At 37.2% G+C, this 26,529-nt stretch overlaps 1 protein-coding gene across 1 annotated transcript in view; it reads left to right on the top strand.

The window, feature by feature from the left end:
• Positions 1–15,560, top strand: part of PHIP (PHIP subunit of CUL4-Ring ligase complex) — a 104,875-nt gene extending 89,315 nt beyond the window's left edge. Inside the window, exons 33-40 of the mRNA XM_080934328.1 lie at positions 1,257–1,326; positions 1,607–1,657; positions 2,670–2,819; positions 5,470–5,622; positions 5,948–6,111; positions 6,568–6,827; positions 7,282–7,479; positions 9,897–15,560. Of these exons, the coding sequence (XP_080790454.1) occupies positions 1,257–1,326; positions 1,607–1,657; positions 2,670–2,819; positions 5,470–5,622; positions 5,948–6,111; positions 6,568–6,827; positions 7,282–7,479; positions 9,897–10,534 (1,684 nt within the window). The 3' untranslated portion in view covers positions 10,535–15,560. The remainder of the gene's footprint in view (positions 1–1,256; positions 1,327–1,606; positions 1,658–2,669; positions 2,820–5,469; positions 5,623–5,947; positions 6,112–6,567; positions 6,828–7,281; positions 7,480–9,896) is intronic.
• Positions 15,561–26,529: the final 10,969 nt, after the last annotated feature.

Here is a 26,529-nt window from a genome sequence, read left to right as displayed (position 1 = left end):
TTACATATATATTCATGGTTACCTTAACCTTCACAAATGTGTGTGTACCACACTCATGCAGTACCCACAGAAACCAGAAGAGGGTGTCACTGGAACTAGAGTGACAACTGGCTTTTTACTTATTAAAAAAGTTTATTTATTTATTCACTTCACACCCTGTACAGCCCTTCCTCTCCTTCCAGGATCCCTTATGTAAGTCTCCTCCCCCACCCCCACAGAAAGGAAAGCCCCTGTACCCCGCAGATCCAGTTGCTGTGGGACTAGGTATATCCTCTCCCACTGAGGCAAGAGAAGGCCGTCCATTTAGGGGTGCAGGATCAGATAACTTTATAATTATTTAATTACTCATAAATTAAGTCATAGGACGTTGCTATACTTTTGAGTTAGACCAGATCAAATCATGAAATTCATTGATTGCCAACCAAAGGAACTGAGCTTTTTAAAATAGATTTATTTGCCTTTATTGTATTTTTGTATGTGTGTGTGTCTGCATAGGTTTGTTTATGCAAATATCTGTTTCTTTAGAAAAGTGTCAGATCCCTTGGAGCTGGAGTTACAGGCAGTTGTAAACTACCCAATATGCATGCTGGAAATGGACTGGTCCTCTGGAAGGACAGTATCCACTCTTTAATGAGCCAAAAGAAAAATAGATATTAAAAGTATTTTGATATGCTCAGTTTGTTTTACACTATACCTCAAGATATTCATTTCATTATACTATCTTTTAATAAAATCTCAAGACAAGACAAAAAGCATAAATATCTGTTACCATGGTTCAAGAATGGATAAGACTTAGTTTCTGGAAATGAGAAAAGGGAAAAGGCTAAGAAATGTAAAATTAGAATTCACAGAAGCCGACCGTTAAGTTTTAGAAAGGGATAGTGAAAATCTGAGATGTCTCATACTACAGAAGTGGTGTGCTGTTGAAAAGAGAGGCACAGTAGAGAAGAGTGTGCTGTGGAAAAGTCATAGTGATGCTGTCAGAAGGAGCCTACTAAAGATATTATGGAAGGCAATATATACTCTAAACCTTAACTCAGTAAATAGACGATCTCCGGGGCCAGAGAACAAAAGTGAGAATTAAATTTTCTACACCGAGATCAGTTATAAAGGACATAAATTAAGTGTATATGGAAAATATATTGTAGTCAACAAATGCCAGAATTGTTTGGCTTAAAGTTTTTATCTTAGGAACAGATTCTTGAAGAAAAAAATTACATAGCTCTAATCAGACATCAACATTTTCTTTTATTTAGGGATCAGACTTGTTATAATATAATTCCACTTTACAACTCAATGAAGAAGAAAGTTTTGTCTGACTCTGAGGTATGTAACTTATTTCACTGTGATTACATTAGTTAACACTATACATGCTAGAATTCTCAATAAGATCTACATATAAATAGTTTTCATATTAAAGTGTTAGAACATTGCTTTATAAACTGTTGCTATCATATTTAGAATTTACTTGAGGTTGAAAACAGATTTTAATGGCGGGAGACTTTATGAAATCAGTCAAGTTCATTATTCATTTTCTAAATAGTAAAAGAATATTGACCAAGTGATAAAGGATGTTTCATAAATTGGATGTGTTATTGTCTCAAAGGAAGAAGAGAAAGATGCTGATGTTCCAGGAACTTCTACCCGAAAAAGGAAGGTAACAGCATTTTGGTTTTGATCACTTTTTTTAACAGAAGTATTTTTGTTGTATTAAAGTATACTAAAAGCTTATTTATCCCTATTAATATGAAAAGTAACTTAAGTGTTAAAATAATTTTTAAGTGTATTGTTTTCTTTGGAAGATTTGTATCTTACGGCTTTTTGAACATCCCTAATCTGAAAATCGAGTGCTCAAAAACTCTTTAAGTTTTGAACACTGATGCTCAAAACGTTTCTCATCTTGGTTTTTGGATCTTGCTTTAGAATTATGTAACCAGAAAATACTATGCAAATATTGCAAAACAAAGACTTGAAATATAAACCACTTCTCCTGCCAAGCTTTTCAGGTCAGGAATGCATAGTCTGTGCATCCTTATGTAACACTGTACTAAGAGCACAAACTGCAGCTAGTGTGATACTCCTGAGAGGACAGTGCTTGCTCTGCAGGCATCAGGCCCAGAGTTTAATTCCAACACCCACATAAAAGCAGCTCAATTGTAAGTCCAGTGCCGGAGGTGAAGGCAGGAGCTTCCTTGAGGCATGCTAGCCAAGTGAACCCAGTGTCACTGTCAGATACGCTGAGCAAAGATGTTTTCATTGGCTAAGAGAACATATAGTTTGGTTCCCAGCCCCATGTTAGACAGTTAACAACCACTCTAGTAGCTTCAGGGCATGTTCTGATGCTTCTAACCTTTGTACTTATGTGCAAATACCCGCTTGTATGCATATAATTGAAAATAACATCAATCTGCAGGCATGGTGACACACACCTTTAATCTCAGCAGTAGAGAGGCAGGTTTCTATGAGTCTTAGGCCAGGCTGACCTAAGTAATAAGTCCTAGGCCAGCCAGGGATAAATAGAGAGAAATAAATGTAAAATAATACTTTAAACTGAAAAAAAAAAAAGTTGATGGTTCCTGAGGAAAGGCACCTGAAAAAACACAGGCCTCACATATGGGCACAAGCACACACGCTCTGCCCCACGAATGATTCCATGCCTTTTATTTCAGGATCATCAACCTAGAAGAAGGTTACGTAACAGAGCTCAGTCTTACGATATTCAAGCATGGAAGAAACAGTGTCAAGAACTGTTAAATCTCATATTCCAGTGTGAGGATTCAGAACCTTTTCGACAGCCAGTGGATCTTCTTGAATACCCAGTAAGTATCTGTAAGATAACTTTTATGTAAATTTTTATTATTGTGCTTTATTTCATTGTAAATTCATTCATGATTTCATTACCTATTCAATTAAAAAGAACTCAAGTTGGAAACTGGTAGAATGGAAAGAGGTCTGGACTACTCCTGTAAAGAACTGGCCTATGCCTCTAGCTGTTCTCTGACCTGTTTTGTAACTGAGCGTAAGCCTCTTAGTTTCCCCCTGTGATGTGATTTTTACTAACTATGCTAGTTTGCTTTCTATTGCTGTAATAAACACCATGAACCAAACGCAACATGGGGAGGGGGAAAGGGTGTCTTTATAGATTAGAGTCCATCATTAAGGGAATCTGAGGCAGGCTACTTACTGCTTGCTTGGCTACTTACCTTACAAACCCCAGGACCTGCACAAGGGCAGCAGAGAGGGTTGGGCCATTCCAAATCATCATTCACCAATCAAGAAAATGGTGCCTATAGACCTAATGATAAGCAGCTCTGATGGAGGCAATTTCTTACCTCTTCCCACATACCGTGACAAGTTGACCCAAGCCCAAGTGCTTTACCAACACAAACTCTACTTCTCTTTATTAATTCTGAGAGCTTACAGCTATTACCTAGAGAACAGAAATGATACCTATTTTTCTCACGAAGTTGTGGTGATAAAATGAAAACATGATAGTTTTGTAGTGAAAGAATTGGTGCATTGAAATGTCTGTTAAAATGGTTATATGTCTATTATGTCTGGTTAACATCCTTTTCTGAAGAGAAACAGGAAGGATGGGAGTTTGGCTGTGGTCAGGACGTAAAAATAAACAAATAAGTAAAAATTTATTTTATGTATATTACACTGTAAAAAGTTATTGGATGTATTTATGTAATTCCAGTATTTGAACTTTAGGGCATACATGACTAAAAGTATTGAGATTCTATAAATCAGCTATTTATAATTGCATACAGACATAGATGTCTCAATTCAGGTTGAAATGATTGTTTAAAACATTGTTCTACTTAGGAATCATCACAGCCTAAATATAGTTTCATGTAACTTCACTGTTTTTGTATAGGCATTTTAATTTGAAGTGATAAATATGGACTTGTCGATGGATACCATAAAATAACTTTTTTTTACTTTTGAAAACCAAAAACACTCTCATTAAATGTGCAAGACAAACGTTTAATTTTAACAGCAGAGTAAATTGGGTCAATATGACACTCACTTTCCCTGAATTCCAGAATTGAGTTTGTACTCTGTACAGTACTCACAGTTTCAGAAACAAGGCCTTCCTTTACTTCCTACAGTTTCTCTGTAGTTTTAAAACAGTGCTTTACAATTTACTTCTTGGTACTAGAGGTTTGTTGTTTAAACCTTAATGTTTTAATTCTAGAGATAAAAATGTTAGCCCTGTGCAGAAATAAATAAAGCTTTGGGCCATGGTTAGGAAATTCAGAACAGAGAGCCCAGTATTAACCAACCAGGGAAGATTTGCATTTGATTAGAAGTCTAGAGTAATTATCTCCACAATAAATATCATTCTTAGCTGTAGTGTATCATTTAAGTATCATTTAAGCATATGTCGTTTATGGACTTAGAATCTAAGTTTATACTGTTTTATTGTAGAAAGTGAAATTATAAAGCCTCTTCTTATACCACATTAAGAGATTAGAAAAATTAAAGACTAAAATCAGTAAATTGGAGAAAAAAGTAAAAATTAATATTCATTGAACTTATCAAGTGTTTCTAACTATAATGGAGTTAGACTGGAAATTATTAACACACAAATCTCCAAGGTGATCTGCTCCAGAAGTGTTGGATTATTGGCATACAGTACTTCCAAATCGGCAGTGCAGTACACTTGTACTTAGTGAATAGATCAAATAAGTCCATGATAGTTTAAAATATGACCTCAATGAGAAGAATACAAAATGTATCAACACGTGTGAATTTTACTTAACAATAGGGTAGGAAAATTTAAGACTATTGTACTCTGCATTTATTAGAACTCTTGAAATCAATAATGTATGTTCACTTCTTAGTATAGAAAACAGGAGAGAAATAACGGAAGCTGAAGTCGGTGCTATTGAACAGATGCAGTGCAGTCTGTGCTGGAACATCACTCTACACGCTCTTCGCTCACGTTTTGTTCCATCTTGTTCTACTTTTTATCTAGTTCGCTTCCAGTGCACAGGCCTTTTTTACGCTTATTATTATTGCTTATTGCAAAATACCTAATTTGCAAAAATTTGAGACATGAAATTACTGTGACTTCAAGGTCTATATAGATGGGATGTCTTCATGAATTTTTTATATACTTTTGTCTTATGTTTAGTGTTTTGGCTGCATGTATTATATGTGTGCTATAGGTTTGCCTGATGTTTACATGATTGAAAACATGTATTCTCTGCAAGAGCAGAAAGTGCTTTTATCTACTGAGCCGTCTTTCCAGCCCCACTTTGATTGTGTTCCGTTGTTTAACAATGTAGTTGACAGTCATTAGCTTTATAATTATAGGTAGGCTGACATTTTTGCTGTTGTTTTGTATGTACAAATGATGATTAATAGTTCTGTAACGTCTCATAAAATCCTGTCAGTCCCTGTGCTCTAAAAGGATACTTTGGTAGTAGTAATAATACTATCTGTTTCCTTCTCTCCCAGGACTACAGAGACATCATTGACACGCCAATGGACTTTGCTACTGTCAGAGAAACATTAGAGGCTGGGAATTATGAGTCACCCATGGAGCTATGTAAAGATGTCAGGCTCATTTTTAGTAATTCTAAAGCATATACACCAAGCAAAAGATCAAGGGTATATCATTATAAATTGTTTTATTTTGTTAAGAGTATGTCAAGTCTCTAAATGTTTTTACTTAAAACTTTGAGCAGAATTAATGGGCTATCATGTTATTGGTATTGATAATGACCTGCTCCTTCCTACTGTAATAATGCTTTAGTTTATTTTCCACTAGAAGAATCTGGAAAAAAATGTAAAAAATCTGGAAAAAATGTAAACAATGGTTTTTAAGTTCTAGAAATTTTTACTAGAAAAATATTTAAATTACAGTATTTACTAAATAGACATTTCCTTTTGAAGAATATTTAACTCATTTTGTGGTTGTTTTCTCTCTCCATAGATTTACAGCATGAGTTTGCGCCTATCTGCTTTCTTTGAAGAGCATATTAGTTCAGTTTTGTCAGATTATAAATCTGCTCTTCGTTTTCATAAAAGAAACACTATAACCAAAAGGAGGAAGAAACGGAACAGGAGCAGCTCCCTTTCCAGCAGTGCTGCATCAAGGTGCTTGCTTCCTTTTCAGTGATTGCTAGTCTGTGACTTTGTCATCTAAATGGGAGAACTTGGTGGTTTTTAATGCTTCCTTTACTATTCCCTATATTGCAGAATGATATATTTGACATGCAAGTTCCTATGATGTGGAGGATTTTTAATCTTTTAAACTAAAGCTTTACTAGTGTAAGTGCTGAAATTCAAACTGCTAAATCTATATGGTGAAACAGCATTTTTAGGATAGTGATGGCATCATGCTTTCTGTCATATAACTGTAGCATTTACAATGATCCTTCACTAAATATTCACTCTTCAAAGGCTCACAACCATATGAAATCCACTACAAATCTCATATTTTAACATACTTCATAATAGTACAAATGTTGAATTCAGCAATATTACAAAATTTAAAATATATGTGGAAAATTGTTAAGAATGGCTAACGATGTGATCTAATCTTATTTTCAGCCCTGAAAGGAAAAAAAGGATTTTAAAACCCCAGCTAAAGTCAGAAGTATCTACCTCTCCATTCTCCACACCTGCACGGTCTGTAGTGCTGAGGCCTAATGCTGCTCAGATGAATGGTGAACCAGAGTCCAGTTCTGTGGTGCGAACTAGGAGCAACCGTGTAGCTGTAGATGCAGTTGTCACTGAGCAGCCCTCTACATCGTCAGCCACAAAAGCTTTTGTTTCAAAAACTAATCCATCTGCTATGCCAGGAAAAGCAAGTAAGACTTAATCACAATTTATACATCAATGTGTAATTGTATTTTTTTTTCAAAAGAGCTTTTGATTTTCCCTTAGTTTTGTTTTCTTTGATTTTTCCGAAAAAATTGAGTTATGAAGCGAGAAAGAAAGTTGAGGCTCAGGTAGGTATATTTTTAATCAGGCACAAGAAGAAGAAACTGATAGAGATTGCCCAAATTTTAACCTGACACTAACAGTTTGACCAGACTTGCCATCATAATCCTGAACTGAAAAGAAAGCTTCTAGTTGGGCTGGACTTGTTAACATTTTTTGTAACCTCCTCTTACAGTCCAGCACTATAGAAAAGACAGCTTTTGTGAGGAAGCTTTAAGTATCTCAGTGTTTGTCCTGTTGGCTCTCTGAAGCAGTTCGGGTTAGTAGAAACCTTTTGCCTAATTAGTCTTAGTTTCTAATCTTTTTACATTTGTGCTTTAGTACTAGAGAATTCTGTGAAACATTCCAAAGCCCTGAGTACACTGTCAAGCCCTGATCAGATCACATTCAGCCATGGTACGAAGAATAACTCTGCAAAAGAAAACATAGAAAAGGAAAAGCCTGTCAAACGTAAAATGAAGTCTTCTGTATTCTCAAAAGCATCTCCACTTCCAAAGTCATCAGCAGTCATGGATCAAGGTAAGCTGACTTCTTACTGACATCTGGGTGCTGTGGAGAGGCTGAGACTGGTACATCTAGGCTGAGCCAGGGTAATGAATACTCTGCCTCCACAAAGGTGAAAGCAAAAACGTTACCTGTAGTTTCTTCACTATAAAGTCCGTCTTACAGTTAATGTTTTTAAAGGAGTTGGCCTTTTTCTTCTTGGGGGTGTCAATAAAAGTTACAGTATGAAATCTGATAAATTTAGTAACTCATGGATGCACTGGTCAGAAGAAATTGCTGAGAACTGGAGGCTGATATCTGACTATCTGTGGGGAAAAGTCAGTTAATAACCCTGTATGTTGGTATCGTGCATATAGTGTCTTCTTGTTCAGCTGGGATAAAGACTCAATTCTGGGTATTGAGATGCTCAGCTGATAGAGGTACTTGCTTGGACATGGGCCTTTCAGCTTTAGTTGGATCCCATGAACTAACAGTAAAGAACTGACTGTGGAATTGTTCTCTGACCTCCACCGAGTGCCAAGGCACCTGTACATACCATGAGCAGGCCGTACAAGTAACTATCATCTGTCTGGGTTACAAAATAGGTTCCATTTTAATGCAAAGGAATAAAGGGGCTCCAGGCAAGTATAATTAGGGAACAGGACTTAGTATTCTAACGTCTGACAAAATGCAGCTCCATCTAAAACTATTGAGAAAGGGTAAGAAAAAAATTAAAGGGAACAGACCACAGCCATATTAAAAGGAGAAGTGGGAGAATACTTAGAATTAAATGTGTACGTAGTGATTTGAAGACTTAGGAGAGGTTGGGGTTAGGTTAGTCCAAACTAAGGATCTTTGCGGGGGGGCAACTTATGAAAACCTACTACTTTGTAAGCTAACTTTAAGATCTTACTTTTAAAAAGAATTTGAATAGAAGAACCCTGAATGGGTAGCTACTACCCAGAAGATGTGGATTACTACATCTCAGTGTTGGACTCAGGATACATCTTTTTGAGTTATTGGTAAGGGAGGCCCAGGAAGCAACCAAAACAATGTAAGCTATTTCCCATTGATTTTGATTGCCCACTGTAACTAAGTGGCAAGACCCTATTGATAAAACTGTTCCTCACTTTGGGTATAGAAAAGACATGTCAATTGATCCCCACACTCTCTACTGTGCTATTCTTACACAATGCCAGAAGGTGCAACACAGCATATGTGGCTGTGTGTAGGTGTATACACAAGCGTATGCATATGGAGGTTAGCAGTTGATGCTAAGTGTATGTCTTAATCACTTAGCTTGTATTTTGAAGTAGGCCTCTCTACACCTAGACTTCCCCAGTTGGCGAGGTTGGTTGGATATTGACCTCGAGGGTCCTCCAGGTTGTTTTCTTACCAGTTAGCTTTACATATATGTATCACAGTGCTTGGCTTTTTGTGTTTTCTGGTGGCCCAAACTTCAATGTGAGGCTTGCACACAAAGCAAGCACTTAGCTGACCAACTTTTCCTGCCAGCAGTTGTTTTGTTGTTGCTTAGACATCTTTAAACAGTTCTGAGAAGACCGTTTGTAACCAGGTCATCACTTAGTGTCCTTACAGTTTGTAGGAAAGACTAGTTGAGGAGTGTCAAAGTCTTGGCACTTGGTAAATTATTGCAGCAGATAATAATCATTACCTTGAGCAGGGGAGTTAAGAAGATTCTTTTCATGTGCAGAGAACAGAAGGAGATCATAAGGAGATAAGCCTTTTTTAGGCTCCAGACTCTTCATTTATATAGAAGTTATTGTCACAGATGAAAGAAAAGCTAGGATTCGTCCATTCTGTACTTTCTGAATCTTCTCACTTATCAAATGACCGAAGGCAAGAGATAACAATTAATATGCTTATTTTTAATGTGAAGACCAGATTAAAAGGTCATAAACTTAGTATAGTAAGAATATTTTTCTATGACTTAATTTCTTCAAAAGTAATGATACCAAATCACCATGTTGAATAATTTAAACAGTAAAGTACTTTGTTATAATAATCTGCAATGGATACAATCATTGCATGTAATTTAAACAAAGCTACAAACACATTAGAATGTGGTGATGTGGGTGGTGAAGTGACAGCATTAATTTCAGTCTTCTATTTGTACTTACATGCCTTTTTCAGTTTTCATTAAGAATCTTTCCCAGGGGCCAATAAGATAGATAAACAGGTAACTGTTCTTGCAACTCTGGCAACCTCATTCCTATTCTAGGTAGGAGCCCATGTTAGACTAGGAGAGAATTCCCTCATCATCATCCAAGCATACACATAATAAATATTTTGTAAATAAAAAGAGTGTCTAAGTAGTCGCTGAAATGTATCAGTTCTCTCTCATTTTAGTAAATGATCATCATATCATATCATTACTAGTTGGGGGACTAAACAACAAGCACAAGTGTCAGAGGCACTGTCTTCTCTTTCAGGAGATTGTAAGAACAATGTTCTTACACCAGGAACAATTCAAGTAAATGGCCATGGAGGACAGCCATCAAAACTTGTGAAGAGAGGACCTGGGAGGAAGCCCAAGGTAGAAGTTAACACCAGCAGTGGTGAAGTTACACACAAGAAACGGGGTAGAAAGCCCAAGAAACTGCAATGTGCAAAGCAAGAAAATTCTGAGCAAAATAACATGCATCCAATTAGGGGTGATGTGGTTCCTTCTTCAACATGCAACTTTCTTTCTGAAACTAATGTTGTTAAGGAGGATTTATTACAGAAAAAGAGTCGTGGAGGCAGAAAACCCAAAAGGAAGATGAAAACTCAAAACCTCGATTCAGAACTCATAGTTCCTACAAATGTTAAAATACTAAGGAGAAGTAACCGGAAAAAAACAGATGATCCTATAGATGAGGAAGAAGAGTTTGAAGAACTCAAAGGCTCTGAGCCTCACATGAGAACTAGAAACCAAGGTCGAAGGACAGCTTTCTATAATGAGGATGACTCGGAGGAAGAGCAGAGACAGCTGTTGTTCGAGGACACCTCTTTGACGTTTGGAACTTCTAGCAGAGGACGAGTTCGAAAGTTGACTGAAAAAGCAAAGGCTAATTTAATTGGTTGGTAACTTGAAGCAAATTATTGTATTTTCAAAAACGTATAAAGCAGGCACAGTTAAGGAGTAAGTAGAACTAAGGTTTCTGCTTCCTTGCTGCTATGATGGAGTAGGGAATGTTACAATTTGACTTGGGAAAAGGAGAAAAATCATTTAGAAGATAATTTACATCTTTGAATGAAAAATTCTATATACATTATATATTTCAAATGTTTGCTATTTATTGCCCTTAGGTAGATTATTCGTTTCCACAGGCATTTCATTCACTGTTTGAAATTGAGGACCTGTTATATATTCCTGGTTTATTTATGGAAGAGACAGCTCTGCTACACTATTAAGAAACATAGTATTCCTAGAGATAAAGAATGTTTTCTGTTAAATTGAGTTATTTTTGACCAAGTGAGGTACATTTTTACTGATATCAGAAGTCCTGCCCCTAGGAAGAGATATGTTACAAAGAGTAGCAGTACATTAAGAATGGCTTCCTCTAAAGATAACTTTCCAGTTCCCACCGTTTGTTATCCTGAAAAGTGTTGTGAGTTGTAGGGTGTTCAATACAGAGTATCTAGGGGAAGCTTTTGTTTTACTCCATTTCTGCCAAACTTAGGAGAAAATGTATTGATGCGAAGGAAACATATCCACATTGGAAAACATTTGACTGTCTAATTTTTCAGACCTTGATTCTTACATCAGTCACTCTATCTCTGTTTATTGTGCCAAAGACTGAGAATCAGTGCAGTGGAAGCCTGCTTTTGACTGTCAGGACAGCATACACTTTTCAGTACTGGAAAAGCTATATATTCTAAAGAGCAAGTTATTACAAAATTATGCTGAGTTTTATCTTTTTTTTTTTTTTTTTTTGGTACTAATAGTAGGAAAATAATGCACTGGTGGGTCCTTTGACAGAGATATCTTAGAGAAAATGTTTAAGTGGTTAAAGGATTCAAGGAAAATACAGGAAAAATGTATGGAATTTGTTTACTTGATCTGGATTAATGTCATTTTTGGACTTCAGACATATCCAATAGGCTAAAATGACTTACAAAGAACCATGTCTGGGTGCGTGTGTATATTGATAAATGGGTTTGATTGAATATATATATACAAACGCATTCTTGAGTACTATTACCCAGGTATAAATTCCTTTTTCAGGATTTTTTAGATAGTAGAATAAAAATAATTTTAAAATGTCATACTTTATAGTTTAATTTTAAGGAAAAGATTGGTTATTTTCAATTATTAAAAGTTAAAAATAGGCCAAATCACTTTTTATGCAATCATGTTTTATACAGTGGTCTCATTGCACATTGTGTTTTTTCTGCACTTTTTACGGTATCCTTATCAAGCTGGTATCTCAATATACACTCTAAAGAGAAACTCTCATTTAATGATTGTGCCTTGTATTCTATTATTTTTTGCATCATTAGTAAAATTAAGTTGTCTATTGTAAATGATAACTATATGACTTAGGAGAATGTATTACTATATGTACTGCTATGGAGAAAGGAAAGCAGTTATTTATTTGTTTATGGTACATTAGTTATTTTATATCTTGAAAACCAACATAAATGCCATTTCTATTGTTTAAAATTTTTTTTTCTTTTACGGTTTAAGAATGTAGTATTTTCTGAGGACTGATACGGTTCAAAAAGGTAACCAAATCTTTCAAGATACTACATTTTTAAAAAGGATGGGGAAATATATATCGGCATGACCCTGGTGTAGAGGATAAAGTTCTTAATTGAACCTTGGCAAAATATGTAATTACATTATAATTATTTCCTTGTTTCCAATACGGATAAATGTTAAACCGTCATTTAACTGTCTTGAAGAAGAATGAAAAGTGATGCATTTGGGCTTTTAGATCATTTGTAATAAAATCTGTACAGAAACCCTCCAGTGAAACTAAGTGAACCATTTTTCAAACCTTGCTGGATTGCTGTGATTTTACAGTTAAAAAATAATTTCAAAGTTTTTTATGTTTTTTTGTACATTTATTTTTTTCTAACAAATATATTGAACTATAAAATTAAAATTAAGTAGTTAACTCTTCATAATGCAGAAATGGATGATGTGTTATATATAAAAATGAGTCAATATCACTATTACTGAAAATGATAGTGTGTACATTGGAAATTTAAGTCATTAAAGTAATTAGTTGCTTTTGAAGGGAATCTATTTGAGAAATGTAATTTCCTGATGTTATCTGCATTGTATTAGAAAATTAGACTAAAATCCATTTTTAAAAATAAATGTAGTTATAAGGTGTGTTCAATATAAGGAAGTGTGCACAGTCTTAGTGTGGAGAAACTCTAGAGTGGTACAGAGAGTTCCAACCTCTGAGCAGTGAAGTAGTATTTCCATCTTTCTTATAACAAGCAAATAGAACAGTTCTGTTTTAAAGACACTGCATATTCATGACCGTATTTGGACATTTTTAGACACTGGTTTCTTAGTAAAGCAAAATGACTTGGATCACATTATTTGTAACTGAAAACTTAGGATATATTAATACCAAATACAGATTTTATATTTTTATAATTTAGCTTCTGTACATTGCAGAAGATAAATTATGAACGTTAAGGCATCATGTTTTGGGTTGTTTTAACTGCTTGGAAAAGTCTCCTCTTTGAGACAGTAACATCCTATATATACTATTTATAGGCCAGAAGGAATTGTTAGCTCTTGTTTTAGGTAAGCAATAAGAAAAACCTCAAGTTTACGGAAACTTTTCAGAAAGGAAATTTATTATGGATATGGAAAAAATAGATAACAGTTTTCAGGCTGAGTTCTAATCCCAGCATTCGGGAGGTGGGGACAGGAACATTAAGAGTTCAAAGTTACCTTTAGCTGCAAACCAAGTTCATGACTAGGGCTACAACAGCAGCAATACAAAAAAAAAAAAAAAAAAAAAAAAAAAAAAAAACCTCAATATGTTTCTGATAGTCAGGTATATTGTTCTCTTATGCTGTCCTGGCTTCATAAAGCCCAAGTTTAATAGAAGTTTCAGTATGGTCACGAGTTGTTTAAAAACTAAGTCTAATTGCAATCTACCAGCCTTTGCAAGTAGAAAAGTAGCATCTTGAAGGTCACTCATCTTCTCTAGAGTATTCTTTGTCTTTTGCATATAAGTATAAACTAAAAATTAAGGCCTTACTTCCATTGTTGTTTCTGCATTGTTTCACTACAACTAAAGGTTGGTGGGTTACTAACAGGATTGTCCTACTCTAGTCACATAGCTATGGAACTTGTCAGATGGTCAGGAAACATCGGAGATCAAAGATTGAACTGGATGGTTTCACTTGGAAAATTAATTATATAAGACAGTGAACAGCAAACATTCTCACACCACGTAATTGTTAACAGAACTGTCTCTTATCTGCAGCCTAGTAGACTAACCAGAACCTTCCTAGGTTTATTGAAATAAAGTTCAACCCTAATGATATTTTAGCATTTACACAATTAGTTTCAGCTTTGACATTCCATTTTATATAATCATAGCTATTTATAAATTTCTCTCAAATGTAACTTGAGTTATCTATCTAAAGAAAACAAACTGATGTAATATTTTATTCATCTGAAGTTTATTTTTGAGTAGTTTGAAGAGACCAAGATACTTGAGTTACTAAAGGGCTATTATCAATGTTCATCTTACATGCAGGAGTGAATAGGTTGGAGATTACTTTTGTTTAGAATGCATTACTCCCATATTACCCAGAAGATATTGCTAACAGTAGTAGCTTGATTAGGCAGTAAATTGTCTTATGTTAAAAATTGGGGAAAGTACACCTTTTGTTTCTATCAAAGGAAAAAAAAAAGATTTCTAAGTGACTTCAACTAAAATTAATGCATTTACTAAGAAACTTTTTTATTATACTTATCAAAGTGATCCAAATGAAAAGACATTTTGAACTATGTACAGTACTCCAGGAAGAGGTCAAATTGAGTCAGAAGTTAAGTACCACTTTAAGCGCTCTGGAGATGAACCCACAAACAGTACAGTGAGTAGGTTATCTGAGCTATAAATATATTTTTTAGTTTCAGTAGCTCTGTTTTGAAATACTTTTTTAATGCAGATAAAAATATCAGGAAATTAACCTTATATGGCACAAACCAAATACATAGTATATGGATGAGTTTCTACATTTAAAGAACTAAGAAGATAGGTTCAGGATTGTATTATAGTACATGCACTTACAAGACAGATACACACACATGCGGATTACTTTGAAGGATGTGCGTGTTGATTTATCACAACAGTAAATAAAAAGTAAGATACCATGTTACATTTTCAGACCATATTGAAATGGCTAGAAGAGACAGGTCTTAAAAAGTTATTAAGAAAACTACTAAATCCCACCACGGGATATTTAGACTAAACATAGCTCAATTTTTAAAAAGCAACTGACCTAAAGGGTTAATGTTGTAACTGACACATTTCAAATTAAAATTATGTTTATTTTGTACAGAAAGCAATGTTAAACACAAGCAGATCTGTTGTATGTACTAAGTGACAGAGTTTTTAAAATTATTTAGCTTTATTGATGTTCTTGATTTATTTCTTCTAGACTTGGAGTATCATGTCATAAACGGCAGTCTTGCACCACGGTAGCAGGCCCTTTCTTTTTGTACATATTGATTGGACCTTTCTTTACTGTTACGTGGACACTTTTTATGTTAGTTTTGATGCATAATTCTTGGAATCCTTTTATACAAACTAGAATGTATGTGTAAGAATTCCTGTCCCTGCAATGTAGTAACTATAAACTTATTTTTAAATAAATAGAAAACTTGTTTTTCTAAGCCATTTTGTAGAGCCTCATGATTTCTTTGCCTTTCTGTTTATTTTAATTAGTCTTGGGCAGCAGAAAGCACTTGGAGACATGCTCAGTAGGCAGTTTACCAAAGCAATTGTGACATAGAAGCCATTATGTAAATTCTGGTTTGTTATAGGTTCCATTTTTCTGTTTCTGAAATGTTAAAATCATTATCAAAGATTTCAAGCACCTAATGTAATTCCAGAGTGACTAAAGGTTAAAAAATAAAGATGCCTTTGCCTTTCTATGTGTCTATGTAGAACAGATTTATTGGCGTACATGTAAGTTACTGCCTTGGTGTGATGAATATTATGACAGTTTTATGAGGGCTCCATGTCAAGGAAACATTTTACATAAACATTTACTTAAAGCTGAAGCTTTGTTAAGGCATTTATACAGATCCGTAAGAATGCTGTACGGTGGGGCGCCTTTTAATCCCAAGTGATCAGGAGTTCAAAGCCAGTCTTGATTTTATGTCTTTTGTCAAAACAGCAACAATTAATAAACAAAAAAACAACTTTCACTATTTTCCTACAGAGCTGTTTAGGTTGGCATTTATATTTATGAACTCTTTAAGAATCTCCAATTTTAGGATTAAGAATATTAGAATTATATGTAAGACTTTAAGGTTAAACAAGATGATAATTCATGTTACTAATCATTCTCTGTAAGAAGTTGCATTTAGATTATTTTGTGCAAATAAATGATTTTCAGGTACATTTTCTAAGATATACCTAATTTTTTTTTTAATCAGCCAAGAAAAATTAGTTCCAAACTATCACTTTGAACTGGTTTTTCTTGTTATAACATCAAATTTATGGTTTAGGCCTCCCCAGTATTTAAGGACAGTGAGATTAAAAGCCAAAGCTCAAAACTGGTGACCAAGCTTAATTACAGGACTGTGAGGTTTTGGTCTTAACACATTTACCATGTGTTGGTTACTGTTTGGGGGAGAGAGTTTTAGGGAGAATCCAATTCTTTGATATCTTTTGGGCCAGTTGGACTTACTAAGCATGATGAAATGGAAGTTCTGGTCCTCACATTGGAACAATGGGAGTTTAGCTTTGCACAGACAGTTAGGATTGAGTAACCTAGCAAGGCTGTTTCGTGTTTGGTCTGTACTGTCAAAGACTGGGTTCAATCTTCAAAGTCTAATCCATCCAGAAAGCTTATTTTAGTCTCCTAATTCTTGACCTTTGTATTTGGGTCTTAAGTTACTGTTTGATGTACAGTACGAAGCAAGCTTAATTGCAGTAGGTGACATTTGTGGAATCTTAGAAGATGTACTGGTACAATACATAACAATAACATTGCTGTAGATGGTTTACTGTTGATTTTAAAAACAGTAAATATGTCATTTTTCAAGCAGAAGTCTCAAAGATAGTTTTAGCTGTCTTTACATTCTCAAGTTTTAATTTTTTTTTTTTTTTTTTAATTTAGGTTCTAGCCTTGTGAGAAAGCAAAATTAATCACCGGGAAGAACCTGCTGAATTCCTAGAGTGTCAAAGAGTATTTTAATTCATCCCCCTACCATCCCTAGCTCTCTACCATGAACCTGCATTCCTGGTACTAGAGAACAAAGAACTGAGTTTTGACAGAATGAGACTTGCCTTGGTTTTTTTTTCCTCCTTGGAATGTCTTCAAGGCTGAATTGCTGCTCCAACCAAGATGCATTAAAAAGTAGATTGATCCATTAGCCACAGAAATACTGGCACAAAGAATAAGCTATGAGAAAAACAAAACTAAAAACAGTGAATAAAGACTTTGAAAAGCTCCTAAGTGTTTTAAAATCTAGAATGTCACCTGAGTGACCAGGGCTGAAAATTTGTTCAGAGAAGACCCTAAGTTTTCACCTCTAGTAAGTGTAGTTTCCACACAGGCAGGAAGTGATGGCTGAACCAGGGTGGTTAGCTGCCTTCACGATCACTGAAGTAATGATAAACCAGAACCAGTGAACACACTGAAGAGTTGGGCCCCAAAGATTTAAAAGGAATCTCAGTTAAGTTGCAGCTTACCCTTTAATAGACTAATAAAAAAGCAACCTGATATGACAAGTGATGTAGCCTTTATAAAGAGTTTAGAAACATCACCCAACAGCTCCAGCAAGTATAAGCAACCTTTTCCCAGGTTTTTAAATTGTTTTGTTTGCTTTGGTTTGTTTGTTTTCCGGTTAAGTCTTTTCTGTCCTTGATCTCTTGCCAAGCTTTTTTTCCAGTGACAAACTGGCTCTGGAGTGACCTGGCTCACTGTTCTCTTGAGAGCAGCTACATACCTGTGCACATATTTCCACAGAGACATACACATGATTTAAAAACAGTGGAAACATCTTTAAAAGGATCATTAGTACGTGCATATTATTTCTACATAATCACTCTAGGCTAGGTAGTGAGGAGTACAAGCACGTTTTTATTTTAGAAGGGGATAGTCATTGTTAGTGCTACTTCAGGAGGCTGAGGAGAGCGAGGGTGGCCTGAACCCAGGTGTTCTGGGCCAGCCAGGGCAACAGAATGAGAAGTCGCCTGTTAAATACAAAGAACAAGGCAGGGATACTGTGGTAGTGTGGAGGTGACCATTGCTCAACTCTCGGCTAGCTGTGGGTGTTTATTTGTATGGTGACACTAGCATTTACACTATCATCACCAAACAGTATACAAGTTTTCTCCTGGTAAGAGTCAACATAGACCAGTGAAGTGCTTAATGGTATAGATAAAACAATGGGACATAGACTCAGTCCTTTATTTCTTAAGTAGTAAAGGGACATTTAAATGACTACAGTGTTTAGTAAGAGGAGTAACACTTTGGAATTTTTGTGATTTCTTAAATGTTTCCAAAATCAAACAAGTACTGTCATTCTTCAAGTGTATGCTGACCTTGTGGTTTGCACAAAAATTCTTGTTAAAAATTTGAGCTGCACTGGCTGCTCTGCCATAGGTGCTGAGTTCTGATGCCCTCTTTTCGCATGCAGGTGTACATGCAGATAGAGTACTATCTACACATATACATTAAAGTTGGCTATTATAAGTCATGACTCACTGTCATTTTAGGAACAGGCACAATGGAGATGAATAAATCTCTTGTAAGTTGAGGTAAGGACAGTATTTGATATGCTAATTTTTTATTTGGCTGACATTTATCTCTGAATTAATTATACTATATTCCTGCTCCACTTAGAATTGTAGTACCTTGAACTTTACAGGATGAATTTAGCATAAACTTAAAAATGCCTTTGATAGTTTCCCCCCCTTGGGCTGGAGTTGATTTATTTGAATTACTGCACTAATTATTTTAAGATGAAGTTGCAATATCCATATATACGGATATATAATGTATATGTTTTATTCAGTAGAAGGAGGAAGTATAACTGTGTGCTACACATTATTACTATCAAGTACAAATATGATTTTTCTAATAAGATTTAGAATAACAATTCTAATGGAAACAAACTCAGTTTATATTTATTAAAAGTTGCAAATTAACTAAATTTATTAGATGCTCTTGCAATGGCTGCATGAAGATTTCCAAAATCTTTTTTTTTTTTTTTTTCTGGACAGAAGTTTATGGCTTGTGCTGGTGATTACAAGTATGTGTTATCAGTGGCAACAGGAGATACAGGGAACAGAGCCCAACTTCTGCTGATACAATAGGCTTGTAACAGACATTGTTCTAACACACTGAGAGTAGTGCACACAATGAAGTGTATGCTTTCAGATAATTGCAGACTTTTTTTTCCAGACCAGTGCCTCTTGTGTGCTAGGCAGGCACTCTATCACTGAATTGTACTCACTGCTTAGATATTCTTGTGAGAAAAATGAGAAGTAACATGCTCATTAAAGATAATATGCAAACAGCACAGACAGACATCAGGAACCAATGTCATGTAAACCAGCATTCAGGTACTCTGTCATTGATGGACCCTGTTTGAAAGTAAAGTACAATATTTGATAGAGATTTTTAAACCAGACACTGAAAAACAACCCAACACAAGGAATTGACAGTCATGTAGAAGGACAGGTAAAAGGTAATTAGGTTGCAATTTATGTGATCAGTATGAAACTGATGTTTATGAAATGCTGGAACTCTTTACCTATTTCCTGTCAAAAACTGTGAAGGAGAAAGGATAGGTAATAGAGCCTTCTTCCTAAAGATCACTTCTGTTTTGTAAGACAGACATCCCACACCCCCATCTGCTACACTAGATGGGAAGCTGCATAGCAGTTCTGAGATTCCTTTAACTCTGATAATTAGCTTGTTTCAGGATCAGTCCATATTGACACATTCTCTTGCCTCCCCAGTTTCCATCTCATACGACACAAAGCTTCTTTGCTTCCCACCGATTATCCCCAGTGTGTGAAACACTAACAGCTTTAATACCTATTGTCAGGGTCTATGATTTACCAAAGAATGATACCCTGGACTCAAATAGTATGCAAAAGCAAAGAGCATTTTATTCTGCAGAAGTCCAGCATGCCAGGGTTTACCATCTTCCAAGATGGAGGCCCTGCCTCAAGTGCGATTTATAGCACATTAGGGGGATTCCAGGGAGAGGTAGGTGACCTTTATCTCAATCTGTTGGATCTATCACTAGGGATGTTCCAGAACCATTGCTGGGGAAGTCTGGAAACTGCTGTTTTTGCATTGTTCTTGCCTCAGGCCAGCTTCTGAAGCCTGGACTTGCCTAGTTCTTGGAAAGGAGTTTTAGGCCTAGTCCCCTGAACTGACAATTTGAAGCCTGTCATGGAGTCAACCTATCTCACCATGATGGCCAAAAATATACAGTCTCCCTTACTCTTCCCCCAGCTTGGATTAGTTCATATTTACAACTTCCCTGTGATGTGAAATTGTTGGTACATAATGGGGTGTACCTAGGAACAGTTGTTTGATGTAGATGCAAAATAAAATATGGAACAGAGCCACTATCTATGGAAGAACCTCCAGTACCCAGCTGCCTTCCACAGCGAGGACAGTGGCCAGCTGCAAAAGATTATTGGATTTTATATGAACGTATTGTGCCTGGGGGTGGGGTGGCAGGATGTTCAGAGGTTGGAACAGCCAGGTGATTAGTCGGGGAATGTTTTTCAGCAAAGAAGGTGCTGACAATCGCTTTTGGGAGTGTTCAGCTGACCTCTAAGGGCTTCTAAGAAATGCTTTAGGTTTTTGATCCCTTACAAAACCCAGCTAGAATGGAAGCCAAGTCCTTACCATCAGTACCACAACATCGGTGACTGACTTAGAGACCTAACACTTCAGCCTTTTATTGATGATAAGGGGTGACAGTATTTCACCCAAGCTGCTTCCTGCTGAGTAGATACTGGAAAAGGGGGACTTGGAATACTGATCCGAAGCAGGGCTCGGGCTGGCAGCTGTGGAGAGCTGGGGGAGTGCTGTCAGAAGCGTCTGATTCGCTCAGTAACTGTTCTGAAAAGATGAGACAAGGCATCTTTACTGTGTGGGAGATGGAGTGTAGACAGATGAGCTGAACACATGAGTTCCGGCTGGAGTCAGCTCCCAGGGGTTGGATTCTGCAGCCCAGCACACGGGTGTCCTTAATCCTCTCTTCTGCCTGGCCGGACTCCTTTATATAACGACATTATCGTTGAGAAAGAGACAGGTACCTCTTTTTCTGTGTGGTCAGCAAGTCAAGGGGCCTTTGGTTTTATAGGACCACTGGGACTAAGGGGGTGAGCTGGTTCTCGGGCAGTGGTAGACACAAGGTTGATTCCTGGGTGGTATTTGGCAGCTGGGGGGAAATCTCCTGGGACAGATGTAGACTGGACACAAGAAAAACCAATATCCTCTGATAAACCGATACTAAGCTGTCCCGTCTCACCAGCAAGAACGGACGCGGTACACAAGGATCCTTCTGCAGCAAAACTTTAATGGAGGAAGACCCCAAAGGGTGGAAAAGCACCCAGTTTTATACCCTTGGGGGGGGGGGGAAGCGTGTCTCTACCTGATTGGCTGCTCACCGGTGGTCTGATGATTACACCCTGAGATGGGCGGTGACTTTGGCGCGCCTTGCTCTTTGCACATGCGCTTTTAGGTTGTTTGTGAGTTTTAGCTGACTCACCGCCCCGGAAACTGGTGCCATCTTTGCAGGGCATTGGCTACGGCTCCTTACACTAAGTGAGTATTTCTAGTGAAGGAGAGATGACTAAGCAATTAAGGAGTAGTGTCTGTTTTAAGAGTCTGGAGTTCAGTTCCCAGCACCAACATTGGGGGGAGGGGGTTGGGGGCATTGTCTGCAACTCTAGTTCCTGGGGGATTTAATGCTCTTCTGAAGGCACCCAGTACATGTGTATCCGTACACATAAATAAAAATAAAAAGTATATCTAAAGAAGGGAATATTTCTTCTTCCTGACAGATGCCTATTACCAGTCCCAGAGAATATCAGAACTAACTTAGGCGAGAAACGTATCTACCTTATTATTTTTAATGAGTGCTCTGTCTGCATGTATACCTGCATGCCAGAAGAGGGCAGATCCCTGGGTGTGGTTGCTGAATTGAACTCGGGACTGCTGAGAGAGGAGCCAAGGCTCATAACCAGTGAGTCTCCTCACCCCCCAGCTAGTTTAAATTAGGTTTGGTGGGGGGTTTTCCCGGCACAAATAAAGACCCATTCACTTCCGATCAAAACTGCCTTGTAGGAAATGTATTAATTCTGTCTTGACCTTATAATTCATGCTTTATATTTCTGGATCCTCAGTATCAAAATATTGTCACAAAACCTCAGTGACAACAAAAACCAACCAAACACCAACAAAACAAAACTGACTGAAATAGGATTTCTATATTTCAGAGTATGAAGAAAATTTTATGAATTTATCAGGGACTGTCTTGAATTATAAATTTTCCAGATTTTATTTACTTAAATTCAGATCAAATTGTCATTTAATAGGCATAAAAATAAGCTAAATTACAACCATTAGGGCCTTGCTCTTGTGACTAAGTAGAATCCTAATTTTATCAGTAATTACTGTAAATAAACCTTTTTAATAGAATTTTAAAAAGCTTAAAATATGGTGAGTTTGTTTCAAATATACTTAATACTTTTATCTTTTAAATATGAAATCTGGTTGTAATGTTCTGCTTTTTGTAGTTTTAAAAAGGTCTCATGAGAAGAATTCTGTTAGGAATGAGGTCAGAAAAGGTTTAGTCTGACAGGCTTTAGAGTGAGATCCCGGAGTAACTATGAGACCAGTGTAGATGTCAGCACTGTGTGTACATGTCAGCACAGTGTGTACATGTCAGCACTGTGTGCACATGTCAGCACTGTGTGTACATGTCAGCACTGTGTCCACATGTCAGCACTGTGTGCACATGTCAGCACTGTGTGTACATGTAGTCAGCACTGTGTGTACATGTCAGCACTGTGTGCACATGTCAGCACTGTGTGCACATGTCGGCACTGTGTGCACATGTCGGCACTGTGTGTACATGTTGTCAGCACTGTGTGCACATGTCAGCACTGTGTGCACATGTCAGCACTGTGTGTACATGTCAGCACTGTGTGCACATGTCAGCATTGTGTGCACATGTCAGCACTGTGTGTACATGTCAGCACTGTGTGCACATGTCATCAGCATTGTTTTAGCAGTTCCCTACCAGTCTGAAATATTCCATACTGCAGGGGTTTTTTGGTTTTTTTTTTTTTTGAGATGGGTCTCTCTAGTTGTGGCTGTCCTGCCTTATGTGGATAAGGCTGGCCTTGAACTCAGAGGTCTGCCTTCCTCTGCCTCACAAGTGCTTAAAGGTGTGCAATACCATGCCCAGCTTAAATTTTGTTTTCTTGTTTGCTTTTTTATGTTTGTGGGTGTTTTTCCCACATGTATGAGTACCATGCACATGCACTGCCCAAGGAAACCAGAAGAGGGCAGAAGATCACATGGAACAGAGTAACAGAAGGTTGTAAGCCACCGCATGGGGCTGGGACTTGAACACCATTCTCTGGAAGAGCAGTGATTCTAGTAATTACCAAGCAGTTTCTCTAGCCCTGCAGGTAAGTGCTTTAAGATAGAAGGTAAACAACTTAAACTTGAGAAAGGAAGTCTCTGAAACTGACTGAGCCCCTCCCTCCCAAGAGTAAAGACTGCTGAAGGTCACTGTCAAATAAACCAAGCTTGAGAAGACTCTTGAGACCAGACCAGCTGCCTGGAAGCAGCAGAAATCATAGAGTTGCCTGGAGGGGGTTAGACCAACCGAGGAACTAGAAAGGACCCTCTCTAGCCTGCTGTGCTGTCTGTGGAGTATGCTCTGTGTTCCCAGGTTTGTGATCTGTCACCCATGCTGGGGTGGGCTTTGATGATGTAGCTGTCTTTGAGTCATTTCTACTCCTTTCCCACTCACCCATACTTCTGTAAGCAACACTTCTGAAATTCTTTGGTTCACCAGTTGTGCTTTGGTAATTTCCAGTTTGGTCAACTATAGGCTCTCTACCTGGGGTGAATACATTTATGTGTTGTGTCTCACTGCTCTGTGGCAGAGCAGTCTGAAGCTAAGCTATCAGCTGACAAACAACTTTCTATCTTTAGTCTTCATCTGTAACTACAGTATGCCTATGACAAAATGGGAGGCAGGAACAGGGAGACTACTGGGAAGCTGTTGTTTGGAGTATACAGCAGAAATAAGGAAGGCATCACTACAGAGCTGTTACGTGAGTTCCACATGCATGCTGTGGCGTTTACTCACACATGTTAAATAATCTTTAAAACCTGCCGGATCACCTTGCCTGTCCATGGATAGTTTATGGTTTCAACTTGTATTATAAAAACAGAACACAAGCAAGACATACATACATGCAAACATACAGTGTGTGTGTGTGTGTGTGTGTGTGTGTGTTATGTCCTTCCATGGTTATGAAGAGTCTACTTACATAAAGTGGTTGTTACTCTTGTTACATTGGTATCATTGTTGTACTAGTGAGATTATCTTCCAGGCAGGTTGTTATTGTAGCTCCCAGGGTTTTTAGCTGTGTGAGAGGGATGATTACTTCTTCCTCTGGTAATATGTGTAGCATTAAGTCATGGTGGGGGGGGGTGCTTCTTGTTGAGCATAAGTTAAATTTCTCTATGCGTAATGACATCAGTGGTGTTTTCAGTAATAGAGCTTTACCATCAGGTATGGAGAGTAGCTAATAGCCTTGGGAAATGCCTGTTTGGTGAAAGTGTGTGTGTGTGTGTGTGAGAGAGAGAGAGAGAGAGAGAGAGAGAGAGAGAGAGAGAGAGAGAGAGAGAGAGAGAGAGAGAGTGAGAGAGAGCGCGTTGGCCAACATGTCAAAAAGACATAACCTGTTCATGGTATTGGGGATCTTATTTGGTGACATGCTATCTAGTTGGGTTATTGTCTTCCCTTCTAAATGGAAAACTATTTAAACTCCTTTTAATAATATGTATGTCTGAGGGTTTTACTGCTGTGAACAGACACCATGACCAAGGCAACTTTTTAGGACAATATTTAATTGGGGCAGGCTTATAGGTTCAGAAAAGCATGGTAGTATCCAGACAGGCATGGTACAGGAGGAGCTGAGAGATCTACATCTTCATCTGAAGACAGTGAGAAGACTGACTTCCACAGAGTTAGGATGAGGGTCTCAAATCCCACATCCACAGTGACAAACTTACTCCAAGGCCACACCTATTCCAACAAGGCCACACCTCCTAATAGTCCCATTCCCTGGGGCAAACATATACAAATCATCCCAATGTATATTTTATGAAGCTTCGATGGTAGGTTTCATATGACTTCAAAAGTTAGTGTTTGCTGTCGCTCCCCATATTCCACCCTCTCCACTTCTCCCTCAGTCTTCCTTTTTAATTCTTGGGTTTTCCCTTGTCCCTTTCCAACACTATATCATTTCCCCTTCTTTGGAAGATTCCCTCTTTCCTCCTATTCTCTTACTAGTGATCCAATCTCTGTGATCACTCTGATTCAACACACATAGATAAAGCTGAACAGCTAACACCTACATAAAAAGCAGGCAATGCTTGTCTCTCTGGATCTGGGTTCCCTTGCTTTGGAATGATTATTTCTAGCACTATCCATTTACCTGAAAATTTCATTTTTCCTAACAATTGAATAATAGTATATGGTGTAAATCTATTACATTTTTGTTAGCCATTCATCAGTAGATAAAACATCTAAGCTGTTTCCAATTTTTAGCTTTATGAATAACATAGAATGAGCAAGTATCCCAATGACACCCATACCTGACACTGTTAATGAGGCTAGAATTTAGATACAGTTTATGGAATCTAGGGAGAAATCTACTATTATTCTCCTAAAGAGCACAGTAATAAAATAACTTGAAAAACATATTGCTATACCCATATATCAGCATATTGCTCAACCCTATCCGAGAAGACTTTTCTTGCGTATATAGTGATTAACACTGAGACCTACAACTGGAGAGTGTGCAGTCTTTCGAGCAGTCAGCCAGCCCTAAATGGGTGTCACTATTAAACTCTTCCCTTTCAGGGCTTAGGGGTTGACTCAGAAGAAAAGGAGAAGGCTGTACAAAAAGCAGAGGTGATAGATGACTCCAAGAAAGTAGCTTCTTCCAGACACAAGACTAGTATACATGCGAAGTCACAGACTGATAATACCTGCAAGCCAGACAACATCCCAGTACAGGGCTGGGGAAATGGGCACCGAGTGCTACCCATAACTATTTGCAATTGGTAGCCGCTGGGGAAGAAAACAAACCTTTTCTTCAGTGGTGTGTATGCACAGGTATATTAACTACACTTCAGGGCAGGCCTTATAATCAGGAATAGTTGGCCAACAGAATTGTAATCAATTCTCTGTGTGTGTGTGTGTGTGTGTGTGTGTGTGTGTTTGTACATACAGGTGCACTTTGTTCTGATTTTGAATTTTTAAGAGAATGAAAGAATATAAAGTTGGGAGAATGGAGGGGTTGGATCTGCCAGGAGTTGGGGGAAGGAAAGTAATATAATCAAAATATTTTAAAATGAAATATTTTAAAAGAACAAACATATAGATTGTGATGAAATGGGGAACATTAACATGCTTTATGAAACATGAATGGTGTTTCTCTCAGCTTGCAGCTCAGGTTCTGCATTTTTATACAGCAGGACAAATATAAACAGGACATGACTTAAGTGTTATGCGAAGTAAAGATTCAATATGAGCTGGGTGTTTTTGTTAATTTTATTTGCAATATATAAATTCTCAGT

This window comes from Micromys minutus (assembly GCF_963924665.1).
Source record: "Micromys minutus genome assembly, chromosome: 21".
Classification (NCBI taxonomy): Eukaryota; Metazoa; Chordata; class Mammalia; order Rodentia; family Muridae; genus Micromys; species Micromys minutus.
Note: the sequence above shows the minus strand (reverse complement) of the source record. Positions and strands in the feature narration are given on the sequence as shown.